Source organism: Phalacrocorax carbo, chromosome 2 (genome assembly GCF_963921805.1).
Source record: "Phalacrocorax carbo chromosome 2, bPhaCar2.1, whole genome shotgun sequence".
Classification (NCBI taxonomy): domain Eukaryota; kingdom Metazoa; phylum Chordata; class Aves; order Suliformes; family Phalacrocoracidae; genus Phalacrocorax; species Phalacrocorax carbo.
In genome coordinates, this window is record NC_087514.1 from 163,067,934 (window position 1) to 163,080,858 (window position 12,925).

General features: G+C 50.4%; 1 protein-coding gene across 1 annotated transcript in view; it reads left to right on the forward strand.

Moving 5' to 3' along the window:
* The window catches only part of GARS1 (glycyl-tRNA synthetase 1), a 29,077-nt gene extending 22,007 nt beyond the window's left edge, over window positions 1-7,070 (forward strand). The window contains exons 14-17 of the mRNA XM_064445132.1: window positions 2,128-2,237; window positions 4,192-4,285; window positions 5,169-5,359; window positions 6,705-7,070. Coding sequence (XP_064301202.1) covers window positions 2,128-2,237; window positions 4,192-4,285; window positions 5,169-5,359; window positions 6,705-6,830 — 521 coding nt within the window. The 3' untranslated portion in view covers window positions 6,831-7,070. The remainder of the gene's footprint in view (window positions 1-2,127; window positions 2,238-4,191; window positions 4,286-5,168; window positions 5,360-6,704) is intronic.
* Window positions 7,071-12,925: the final 5,855 nt, after the last annotated feature.

The window sequence follows — 12,925 nt, forward strand, 5'->3', positions numbered from 1 at the left end:
GCACATCAGGATGCACTTTGAATGTGAACTTTATTCGTTGCATTGTCCTGTTAGTGTTGTACAATGGCACAGGAAAAATGCCAAATGTTATTTCCTTGTTTTTGGCAGTTTAAGAGAGTTGGAAAGCTTTCACACGGCGATGGGATTTTGGTGACCGTTGATGCAGGCCTGTCTGCCTGCTTCTTGCCTGGTCTGTTCCGTAACCCATTTAACAGACTTTGGGTGGCCTTTGATATTCATGCTGCTTCAGTTGCATATTCCAGGATTTGTAAGGTCCCGCATGGTGCTAAGAACCAGCTGCTGTAGTGATGGAGGAGCTGGGGAATGTGCACCAGCTTTGGGAGCTTTCATCTTTGAGTCCATTGCAGTAGACCAGGTGGGATGTGGCAGTCTGGGAAGGGTATAGGCGGATCTCTGTGCTCAGAGCTCCTGTTGTCGCTCCACTGCCTGGAGTCAAGTCTTCCAGCACCTGCCAGCTCGCCAGGCTGCTGTGCTGAGCAGACTCTCTAAGGTGACAAGTCCAGTCAGTTCCTCTGGTATTAAATAATCACGTCAGCTTTGGTCAGCAACTGCATCTCCACAAAGCTTTTGTCCTGATGTGGGAGATGGGACTAGAAGGTAACTTTCCAAAATGCATGGATTTACTTCCTCAAAAAAGTCTTGTCTTTCCAGCCAGCTCTGTAAGCGCCTCACCCAGGGTCATTTGGGAAGTCTTTGACAGAGCTGGAGACTGAGGTAGATTTTTTTCCCCAGTTCATACTCTAGTGGATCATCCTACCCTAGGTTGGCAACATGATAAATGCTCCTAGGTGGGAGTAGAGCAACTTGTAGCATGTGCAGAATATATTTTGTCCTTGTAGCTGCTGAGCCCTTGAGATGTCCAGGTGTCTTTCACTCAGCATATTCTGCTGCTGTGCCAGGCTTTGCTTTGTCACAACTTCAAAGAAGGAATCAGAGCTGTAACTGTTAGTGACTGTAGTATTGGTGGGGACCAGCAAGTAGAACCCCAGTTGCTGGTTTTCCTTTAAATTTGGGAGTTTGGCCGCTGTCTGCAAGCAGGAGGCAAAGCTCTCTCTCGTCTTTAAAACTGGCTGGTCAATGCAAAAATAAAACAAGACCATCCTTTTGGAAGGTGAACTCCCATCGCATGTTTAGGTGCTCAGTTGAGGATTGGCTCTCTGGGCATGTAGAGTGGGAGGCAAGTCTGGGTGCAGTGCTGGAGAGCTCTACCCTTGATTTTCAGAGGCAGCTGATGCCTATAATTGTTGTTTCTTCTCCAGTTGCTCTCTGGGCTTTTTCTAAAAAGCTGCACTGTCTGAGCAGGGCAGCTGTCCACTGAGCTCATTTCATACCCAGAGGGGAGAAGGAGGAAAAAGCCTCTTTGACAGATATGTGGCAAGGACAGGAGAGAACGACGGGTATCTAATAACATAGCACATCACGTTTTCTGAGAAGTTTTGCAAACACTAACTAGTTGGTCCTTGTTCTTCCCTGCTGTCGTGATACATTGCAGGGGGATGGAGCACTGAATGACTCTAGAATACAGAGCGGGTCTTTGCTGGAATTTGAGTTGGATCTGAAGCTCCATGTTTCTCTGTTCAGGCTGCTGGATGCTGAGACTGTGCATTAAACCAAAGTGGGCGAGGGACTGAGCATTACCCTGCCATCATCCAGGCTGTTTAACTGTTAGCATATTCCCTTGCACAGTTTTGGTCTATGCCAAGTAAGACTCTCCCAGACAATGCCTGGACATAGTTTGTGGCTTGATACGGAGCAGGGACTGTTCCTAGTGAACAGTTTGGACGAGGCTTCGCTGTTGTGAAGTGGAAGAGGGTTTATCTGTGTGGATGGAAGTTGTGCTGTGTTGGTTGCTCTCAGGGCCAGAGAAGGGGCCTTGACTTGTTACTTACAGCTTAAATACATTCTGTACATGGACTAAGTCCAAATCTCTACTTCAGGTATTTGTATTTAGAGCAGAAATGTTTAACCTTTTATTTCCATGTGCTTAGCTACATGTAAATCAGAACTTCTGAGCAGAAAGACAGCTCCTGTAAACACATCTTTTTTTTCTTTTTTCTTGTGTATAAATTCTTCTTTAATGATGACATGGGTTCTTTTGTATTCCAGTGGAAGAAATAATCCCAAATGTAATTGAACCCTCATTCGGTATTGGGAGGATCATGTACACAGTGTTTGAACACACATTCCACATCCGGGAAGGAGATGAACAGAGAACGGTGAGCTTTCCTGTGGCTGGGCCTCAGCTTAAAACCAGCTGCAAGCATTTGCCTTTCCCTAACATCCAGGGAAGGACTAAAATAAGACTGCACAATACACAGCAGAGATGGGAAAACCCAGGTGGGCTGTTGAATTTCTGTTTTTGCCAGTGTACGTATCATTTATACATGTGCACTGAGAGCATTCTGTGTATGAGGCTCTCACTGTATTACTGGCAAGGGGGTGAGAATTCCTCCTTCTGGATTCACGCTGGGCAATGTCCCATCTCCCAAAAATGCATTTCTTCAGTGTTTTATTTCCTCTCTTTTTGCTGCTTTTCCTGGATTCGTAGTTCTGTGCAGCAAGATGGACAACAGACTCTGTCCTCCATCCCCCATGAAATTCATAGAATCGTAGAATGGTTTGGGTCGGAAGGGACCTTTAAAGGCCATCTAGTCCAACCCCCCTGCAGTGAGCAGGGACATCTTCAATTAGATCAGGTTGCTCAGAGCCCCGTCCAACCTGACCTTGAATGTCGGGCATGGGGTGGGGCATCGACCACCTCTCTGGGCAGCCTGGGCCAGTGTTTCACCACCCTCATTGTAAAAAAATTTCTTCCTTATACCTAGTCTGAATCTACCCTCCTTTAGTTTAAAACCATCACCTCTTGTCCTGTCACAACAGGCCTTGCTAAAGAGGTTGACCCCACCCTTCCTACAGCCCCCTTTAAGCACTGGAAGGCCACAACAAGGTCTCCCCAGAGCCTTGTCCTCTCCAGGCTGAACAACCCCAGCTCTCTCAGCCTGGCCTCGTAGCAGAGGTGCTCCAGCCCTCGGGGCATTTTTGTGGCATCCTCTGGACCTGCTCCAACACTTCTGTGTCTCCTTGTGCTGAGGGCTCCAGAGCTGGATGCAGGACTCCAGGTGGGGTCTCACCAGAGCGGAGCAGAGGGGCAGAATCCCCTCCCTCGCCCTGCGGGCGAAATTCAACCTTCTCTGATTCTGGGCATCCCTAAAATCTTGGCCTGAAACTTTGCAGTAGCAGGGGCCAGAGGAAAGTGTGTTACATACAGTCAGCCTGTTCCAGCCAGTGCTGAAACTGTGATGCTCTGCACCGTTGCTGATGGCCCATGGGAAGCTGGCTGTAAACATGATGCTGGTTCCCATTCGTTGTTTTGGGCTGCTAGACAGTGCTCATAGGAAAGAAAAATAACAGCGTTCCTTAGTGCCTCTGGTTGCCATAGGATGTGATCCAGTTATGAGTGGAGGGGAACAGGATTCAGGAGCCCTGAGTTCAGACACAGTTGACTTTCAGTCGCAAACTGCTCATGTCTAAAATATTGGACTTACCTTCCTTCTAGTACTCATGTATTTTCTATGGAGCCTGGGCTGCTCTGTATTGTGGTACATCTCAGTTACATTACTTCTGTACCCTTACAGGCCGTGCTGATTGTCAAGAAAGATATTTTTTAATATATATATTTCCCCCCCACCCTTTTGGCACACTTTTCTGAGGGTGTCTGTGGAGGGTTCTGAAAACCTTCGAGCTGCATATGCTCTGTGTGTGTGTGGAGTCTCTGTGGGAGTTAAACCGGGAATGAGATGATTGTAAGAGCTCTTCCCTTTAGACTGTATGTAAATCTCCTGGAAAGACCCTTCTTCCCTTCATTTCTCTGTAATTCAGATGAGGTTCACTGTCTTCAGGGAGGGCACTGATAGACCTCTTTTGGTGGGAGGTAACATTCAGCTGTCAGGAGGGAAGGGGGAGTGGAGGACAGCTGGGGAAAATCAATCTTGCTTCAGCAGTGTGAGGTGTTACTGCTGGAGCCCTGAATGCTAATGACTTACAGAAGGCTGGCTTCTCCCCTGGAACAGTCACCCTGCCTCCAACCTCACTCAGAGCTTATTCTCGCCTGTAAGAATCTGGTCTAACCATTAAACTTGTATTTACTTGAGTTTTTTCTTTTTTCCTTAGTTCTTCAGCTTCCCAGCTGTTGTAGCACCGTTCAAGTGCTCTGTTCTTCCTCTAAGCCAGAACCAGGAATTCATGCCTTTTGTCAAGGAATTATGTAAGTGTATTAAGTGATGTGGCTCCAATGGGGATGTGTCCTGGGAAGTGAGGAATAGCACTGGGGTCCCGTGGCGCTCTCACATGCAAAGGGAGAGCCGTCGAACTAAACCAGCTGATTTGGTTGGTATCAGTCAGCTTTGGGTATCTATCAAACTCTTCAGTCTACCCTCAAAGTGTCCAGCTCTGTGCCCTTCCGGTGTTGGTTGGCAGTGTGAAAGACATTTCTCTTTTTTTTTCCTCGTGTCAAAAAGAAATCTTTCCTGCTGCTTAGGAGAAGCTGCCAGGAGCAGTGGAGTTTTGTGGGTTTTTTTGCATGAAGTTCTTTTCTTCACTCTTGTTGGCCAGCTAATTTATTGAATCGGTCCCAGAGCCGCTGAGCCTCCAAGCATTCGGTCAGAATGCCCACTGGTGCCATCTGAAAATGAATATGTGAAGGACAGGAACATAGGCAGCATGTCACATGGTGCCTTTTGCTGTCGGCATCAGTTCTGCTCCAGACCTCGCCTCCCCATGCTGGACATGTCCCTGCACACGTGTAAGGCTGGTGTGTTTTGAGTTAAAGTGGAGTTGTAGGGGTGTAATGACAGGTCGAAGAAGTTGATGACTTTGCTCTTTGGGTGAGAATCGAGAGATGCAATGTGGAGAGCTGTGAGAGCAGTGGTGTACCTGTGGGGTGGGTTTGAGCCTGTAGGCTTAGCGGGGACTGGAACATGGGATCTTCTGTCAAAATAAAAATGAGGGTGTCTGCTGCTCAGAACCAGGACACATGGTGCCTCACTTCAGGTACTGCCATGAGGCTGTGGGAGGCCTCTGCTGGCATCATGTTGCCTGCTGAGTATGTGACGCGTCCTGGTGATCCCCCCCTTCTCTGCTCCTTGCAGCTGAAGCACTTGCCAGGAACGGCATCTCTCACAAGGTGGATGATTCCTCTGGATCCATCGGCCGGCGCTATGCCAGGACTGACGAGATTGGCGTGGCCTTTGGGATCACAATCGACTTTGACACCGTTAACCGGACACCTCACACTGCCACCCTGAGAGACCGTGACTCGATGCGCCAGATCCGAGCCGAGGTAAGGGGCGGGCAGAGGGGTCTGGCTGCCGACAGAGCCAAGTCTGTCTCTTATGAGCTTGGGGAGAGCATTAGCTGTAATTTCTGATCCAGGGATGACTCCGGTCTATGCGGGAGCTGCCTCTGGCTCTTGTAGGCAATTTAGCTATTCTGAGAAATCCCCAGGGGAGAGATACTGGTCAAACAGAAGGTGCCGGCCCTGCTTCTGAAGTGAGGAGAGGCTTTTGTTTTCCTGGGATGCAGAGGTGTTGACCTTACTTGAAAGCCATGCCTTGTGCTGATTGCACTGGTCTTAGAGTGCCTCTTTCTGAGTGAAGGCTGCTGAGTAAATGCATTTGCTGGCCTGTCTGGCTTTCATAGGGCAGGGCTTCTCTGAATCTGCAAGCACCAAAAGGCAGATCTTTGCCTACTACAGGCTTGCTAGCAGAGCACAGCACAGATGTAGCTCCTCAAAGCTTGCTCCTTGCTGGTGTTGCCTGTGCAACAGTGAAGCTGTAGAACCATTGCCCAAAAGCCAAACCTGCCCTAAGCACATGCAGCTGGTACGGCCATAATACAGAGACTGGAAGAGCAAACCTCCCCATGGCGGCCTCATCACCTGTGAGCAAGACCCACTCAGCTGTGGATGTGCAGTCTGGGCACCTCTGTCATGCCCTTCTCTCCCTGGCCCCACCAGGAGCAGAGTTTGGTTCCTGTAGGAGGAGGGGTTAGTGCTGATTTGTTCTAGCTCTGCTTGGTACAAAGGCGGCTGTCCTGCTCGGGGCTGCTGAGCTGGCTGTGGGCTTGGTTCGGTGTAACAGGCAGTGCCAGCTCCTCAGGGCGCCCGTCTGTCTCTGTATCACCTGGGTGACCTCTCGCTGCTGAGCAGCAGAGATGAGACTTTGTCACCCTTCGATTTCTGCAAATCTTCTAGTTGATCCTTCGCGCTGTGACAGTGTGCTATGAGGAGCAAAGAAAAGGCAATTGGCAGCTTCTTTTATGCTGGTCTTACAGTCAGTAGGGCCTGGCAGAATCCTGGCTTACAGCATCTTTTGGGGGTGTGTATTATTTTCTTTCCCTTCCAAGACGGTAACATAACACTACCAGGGATGAACCTTGCTGTGGTCAACCAAGCGACGCCTTGTGACAGTTGCATTTCCCTCATGGGTCACCCTGAATAACTGAGCAGGCTGTGATTTAAGATGTCCTCCTAGTTAATGTGTATTTCTCCCCAAAAAATATCTTGCAGGAAGATACCTTGCACCTGTTCTGTCGCTGATATAAAAATCACCCGTGTACCCCAAGTATCCAACAGAGCAACTTGATTCTGATGGTTGTTTCATATGTCTTTGTGACTTTGTCTGCAGATCTCTGAACTTCCTGCCATCATTCGTGACCTGGCAAACGGTTATCTAACTTGGGCTGACGTTGAGGCAAAGTATCCACAATTTGAGGGACAAGAGACTGGCAAAAAGGACACAATAGAGGAATAAAGAAAAGGAACTGAAGTAAAAATCTCATCAAATGTCCACTTTTTACTGTTCATGTTAATATGAAATAAACTTATCGTGTATTATTCAAAGCTGCATTGTTTGTGCACACAGGGACTATTTGTTTTTGTTTGGGTTTTTTTTCCCCCCTCAATTGCTGCCTGAATTTAACTTTAAAAACTGAAATAATTGCAGTCCAATTTAAAGGTGTTACGAATAAAAACGCCATTATATATGCCTGCTTCTCTGTGGTCATGCAGCCTTGTACTTTCTTCAGAAATGTTTGGTTGGTTTTGGATTTTTCCCTCCCCGCTCCAGCCCCTGCTTATGGCTGTGTGTCTCCTGGGTTTATTGCAGCCCCTCAGGAAGGCAGGGACCGTACACCCTGTCATCTGGGTTTAGATCACCTCGGATACTTGTGCAAGACGGCACTAGTTGCTTGGCCTCGTGTTTATGAGGGGATGATCAAGGTCTCTGTCTTCACCATTGCACAGTGCTTCAAGCAGCCTCCCGAGGGCTGGGTTCAGTGCTTTCTTTTGGCTGCAGGTGTTCGGTACCTGTTTCTGCAGAATTGGGAGCATTTGCATGCAGCAGAACAGAGGGGATGGAAAATCCTGTTCCAGTTCTTGCCCTTGCTTGGCATGCTTGGTTTGCTTGGCTGAGGGAGCGAGCAGCTGGGAGCGGGGAGAGTAGGTGCGCTGGCAGGGTCGCTTTTTCATTAAGTGTGTCTACTGGCAGCAAGGAGTGAAACCAGAGGTTGCGCTAAGCAGGTGGGAAAAGAGCCAGGTACCCTTTGAATGCCCAGGGCACTTGAGAAATTCAAACCCATGTGTTGTGACAGTGCCTTACTGGAGCTGGGAATGGCACCTTAGCCTTTGGGGAGCGCTAACCCCTGCCTGACCCAGCAGTTAAGAGAGGCCTCACACCTACTTATGTTTCAGGTTCTCATCCCACTAAAGAGCAGAGAGGCAAGGTCTTCTCTCCTTCTGCATCATTTCACCTCAGCCTGCTCCCATGTCCTCTAGGCCTTGGAGGGGGCTCTGGTACTGCATCACAGTGATTTCCATCCCTGGACTAGAAACCTCTGCTTCAGAGAGTAGGGAAGCATCCTCCTGCAAGGAAAAGGAGGCTTTTGCTTGGGTTTAGAATGCTCGTGTAAAGACAGGTTAGAAAACATGATCTCTAGCACTGTACTGGATGTGGCTGGCTGGAGGCATGCTAGGCCAGGGGCTGTCCTGGGCTGGGCAGAGCAGGCACCGTGCAGAGTCGAGGAGCCCTGGCAGCAGGCATGGATTCAGCCATGACCTTCCCCCTGCTATGTGCTTGTGGCTGGTTCCCAGGAGCGGCTCCTACGGGGCTCAGTTTCTGTTTTGGCAACTGCCCTGTGGCTGCAGGGGAAGCTGAGCTGAAAATCGTTGCACTGGCTGGGTCCTTTGCAGGTCTGCAAGAGCTCTCTTTAAAACATGACTGCAGATCACGGATCACAGAACAGCAGGGGTTGGAAGGGCCCTCTGGAGCTCACCCCGTCCCACCCCCTGCTGGAGCAGGCACCCCCAGAGCAGGGGCACAGGGCCGCGTCCAGGCGGGGGGTGAATGTCTCCAGGGAAGGGACCCCACAGCCTCCCTGGGCAGCCTGTGCCCCTGCTCTGGCACCCGCACAGGGAAGGGGTTTGTCCTCATGTTCAGGGGGAACCTCCCGTGTTCCAGCTTGTGCCCGTTGCCCCTTGGCCTGGTGTTGGGCACCGCTGAAAAGAGCCCGGCCCCATCCCCCTGACACCCACCCTTCAGATATTTATAGGCACTGATGAGATCCCCCCTCAGCCTTCTCTTCTCCAGGCTGAACAAGCCCAGGTCTCTCAGCCTTTCCTCCCCAGGGAGATGCTCCAGCCCCTGATCCCCTTGGCAGCTCTGCGCTGGCCTTGCTCCAGCAGCTCCCTGTCCTTCTTGAACTGGGGGCCCAGAACTGGCTGCAGCCCTGCAGGTGTGGCCTCACTGGGGCAGAGCAGAGGGGGAGGAGAACCCCCCTCGCCCTGCTGGCCACGCTCCTTTCCATGCACCCCGGGACACCGCTGGCCCCCTTGGCCCCAAGGGCCCGGTGCTGGCTCAGGGTCACCTCGCTGCCCCCCAGCACCCCCAGGGCCTCTCAGCAGAGCCGCTCTCCAGCAGGTCCCCCCCAGCCTGTGCTGGTGCGGGGGGTTGTTCCTCCCCAGGGGCAGGACCCTGCACTTGCTCTTGTTGGATTTCCTGAGGTTCCCCTGGGCCCAGCTCTCCAGCCTGCCCAGATGATTCTGTCCAGTGAAATCAACTTATGATCTAAGAGCTTTAGCCAAAATAATAACTAATAATACATTCCTCTGAATCACAGAGTCTTAGATAAGAAATAAATTGGATGCTTTTGAGAGGGCTTTGATCTGATGCCCTAAAAAATTCCCAAAATTCCCAGTGGGGAGAAGCAGAGTTGGTGTTTCAATGGGAAGAACCTGAGCAGTGTAGCTGCAGGCTGCAATTTACCTGCCTGCCCTTGCCCATCTGTCCTGATAACTAAACCTGAGGCCTGATCCCCACCTATCTTCAGCCCTGGTGTAAATAAGCCATCTGCCACTGCTGGCTCCATGAGCCGTAGGTGCATAAGCCTCTTCTAAGGAGCTTTAGCTGCATTAGAGCCTTGCATAAGCAGGTCTGACAGTCAGCAATGAAAGGCTTTAAGAAAAGGAATGCAGGAGGAGATGCTTTAAAGCATCAATCACTTTGTGTGTCTGGGAGCTGCTTCCTCTGCGCTTCTGAGTTCCTTTAGGTTCAGCTAAACTTCTGCAGAAGCAGATGGGTCACGGGCATTGGAGAGGGAGGGGCAGGCACGGGTGGGGAGGGTGGTGGTTTCGCCATGCCCATAAATCACTGCGGTGCTGATTTTGTTTTGCTTTCCTGGGCTTGGTTGCACGAATTCATCCTGGTGGCGACAGCAGGCACGTGGTCACCGCTTTTAGTTGTCCTTTTCTTCCTCAAACTGCATCCTTGAGTTAGACTGGCAGTTTTATGGGTCTGCCTTGTGCCCAAAAGGGGGCAATGGAAAGAGGAGCCTGACCTGGAGCAGGGCAGACGCACCAGGGTGGTGCTTTGATGGGGAGCTGCTCCAAGTACCTGCAACGTGTAAGCCGTGGAGACGTGCGCCGGTGCGTCCCTGCTAGGAGGCTTTCTTAGCCTCAGTTTCCCTTGTGCTGGGGCAAGCGAGGGTCGTCATCGCTGGGAAATGCTCCAAGGCGCACTGAGCGAATGTAATAAATGAAGCCTGGTTATTAATTTGAGTGAAACACAGACCAGAGAAGCCAAGGCGCCTTCGTGCCCGGCACTGTACAAACCCAGCCAGCAGCCTGCGGGCAGGGACAGGAGTACAGAAGGGCAGGCAGGGCTTTCCAAAGCGATCAGTGCTTTGCGGTGTCCCTGTTTCAGAGGATCCAAGTGGACCCTTTAATTACTTGGGTTTTGAGCTGCATCGAGGGACGTGCTGCCTCCAAGCAGGTGTCAGACCCGGTCGCTCCCCGCTGCTCCCGCTGCCCACCGGCTCCTTTTGAGGAGCAGCTGGAAACTCAGGTCAGCTCCTCTTTGTCCATCTCCCTGCTGCTCTCTGTGCTTGAAAAAGGTAATTAAACACCTCCACACTGCCAGCAAACGCAGCAGTGCTGTTTCCTGAGTGTAAGAATAGATGAAAGTTTGCAGCCATGAGAGGGAAACCATCACCAGGGAACTAATTATCAAATTGTGTTTCAACTTCACTGCTCGGCCTTCAAAGGGGAGCGCTGGCCCAGGATGCAGGTGAAGCCTGCGTGTGGTTTGTAGTTAAAAACCTTGTTATTTGAAATACAAACAAGCCCTGGAACCATCTGCTCTACGTTAAATCTTTTCAAGTGGAGGCCTGACCAACGCTAGCCACAAGCGAGGCGCTCCTGCCGTTGCAGAGGGCAAGGGGTGAGGATGATTTTGGAGGAGGTGCAATCTGGAGCCCAGCCGGACGGGTGCTGATGGTGCCTTCCCCGGCCCTGCCTGGCGTCCCTGGGCAGCTGAGCTGCTCACCCCCTGCTTCGCCCACAGCCCGGGTCGCTATGAGACGTAGCCAGCGGAACACGCGTGGTCTTGTCCTGACTGATATGCACATGGTTTGCAAAAACGTGCTTCCTCACCTGTGTTTCAAGCAAACAACTGAAAAGCTGGGACGTGTCTGAGGACGTACTTAATTAAAAATTAGGACGGTGCAGATTTTAGCTGCTGCTCCAGCAGTGCCAGGCAGCAACTCGCCCGGCTTTACCGGTGTCTGTGCTGATCCCTGGCTGCTGGGAGCTGCACCCATCAGCTAGTGGGTAGCAAATAACCGGCTGCTGTGGCTTTGACCAATACTTTATCACGCAACGATCTTCAAACTCCTTCAGAGGGAACTGTAAAAAATAGCTCAGAAGAGACTGTCTATTGCCACTCTGCTTAAACTCGCCCCGGGAGGGCTCTGCCCTTTGCTTGCTGCTGCTCAGGCACTGAGGAGCTGATGCAGGCTGAGCAGGGTGCTCCCTTCAGCGAGCAGCACCCGCTTCCCAGAAGAGGGTGCTCTCAGGCAGAAAATAGCAAGTGCAAGGAAGGTGTTTCGACACGGAAACCCTACGTTTTATTTTCAGCTCTTCTGTGTGTTTCAGTTGTGCTGCAGCCCTGGACCTCCAGCACTGCGTTGCTCTAATGCTGCTGTTAGTTCAAGGACTGAAAATGCTGTTGCAGCCTGGATTTTAATGCAAGTGAGACAACAATCCCAAGAAAGTCTTAGAAACATAGTTCATAGTAGTTAATCTTCAGGGGAGTGTATAGCTGGGGTGAAAGAGTGAAGTTTGGATACCCCTGCCATGAGCTTATGGAGTTGGGGGGATCCATCTGATTAAATGCAATTATTTACAGTACAGATGGCTGTAGTCTCCCAGGCAGCCTCTGCGGAGTCTGGGGCAAGACGTGTGTCGGTATTAAGTGGGAATTGCAAAAAGGCATCACAAAAACACTGGGTTTGCTCTGCTGATGGAGCAGGATGCCGGGGAGGGGAGCACAGCCGACACCTGAAGGTAGCAGTGTGAAGCTTGCCTAGCCTGTCCCTTGCAAAAAAAACCCTGATAAAAAACAAAGCCGAAGGTGACAGGCTTGTCCTAACAAAGACAGGTCCAACAGATGTACTTTGGAAATTCAGCTTAAACCTTTTTGATTCCAATCTTTGCCGTGACCTGCAATTCACCTTCTGCGCCAGATAGGCAGAGTTTAGTATTTATAAGCGGTGGCTGCTGAACCTCAGTCTAACTCCGCATCGCTCTGCCACACTCATTTCCATGTTCCTATCCGTGCTGATCATGTAACACTCTGCTTTCTGCTGTAATCTACAGCTCATTCATTTCATAAAGCTGCGAAAAATGAAAAGCACTGGCAAAACCCATTGGCCCTTTCTAAGTAATATCTTGGCTTGCGTTGCCGGGACCCTAGCTCTGGATTTAGACAGAATTTAGGGTCATCCCCACTTTTAAGACGTGTGTGAAGAAGGGAGGTAGAAAAGAAAGGTTCATTTTCTCTTCCAATACAAGAAGTGGTGAAAAATCAGTAACATTGGCAGGTGGCGGTTTCAAAATGGGTACTTGGAGGAAAGATCGCTGCGTGCTGGTGCAGTTGGTTCTTCTCTTTTCCTTGCATCTTTTGGTGGCTCTTGGAGGGTTTGTGAAGACTGGGAGGTACAGGAAGCACCGGAGTCGTAATCAATTGTTTTCCCAGCAGTCAACCCACGCAAGCTAAATCCATCTGTGCCAACCTTTGATAGAGTGCTAAGAGCAGCGTTTAAGCCGTTGATCTGTAAGGGACTTTCCTTTTTTATTTTCATTTCAGGAACAGAGCAAAGCTCTGCTCTCTCTTCAAAGGCTTCATGTTAGTGGAAGGGGTATTTATATGAGATGTGTTGTTACAGCAGCTGAACAGGAGCACGAGAATACGGATTCCTGGTCCTCCCAGGTTTATAATTCCATATTTTGGAGCTTTGTTCTCCTCCAGTGTTAGGCAGCAATAGCAGCAGTGTCTGGAAAGTGCCTTTAAGGCTG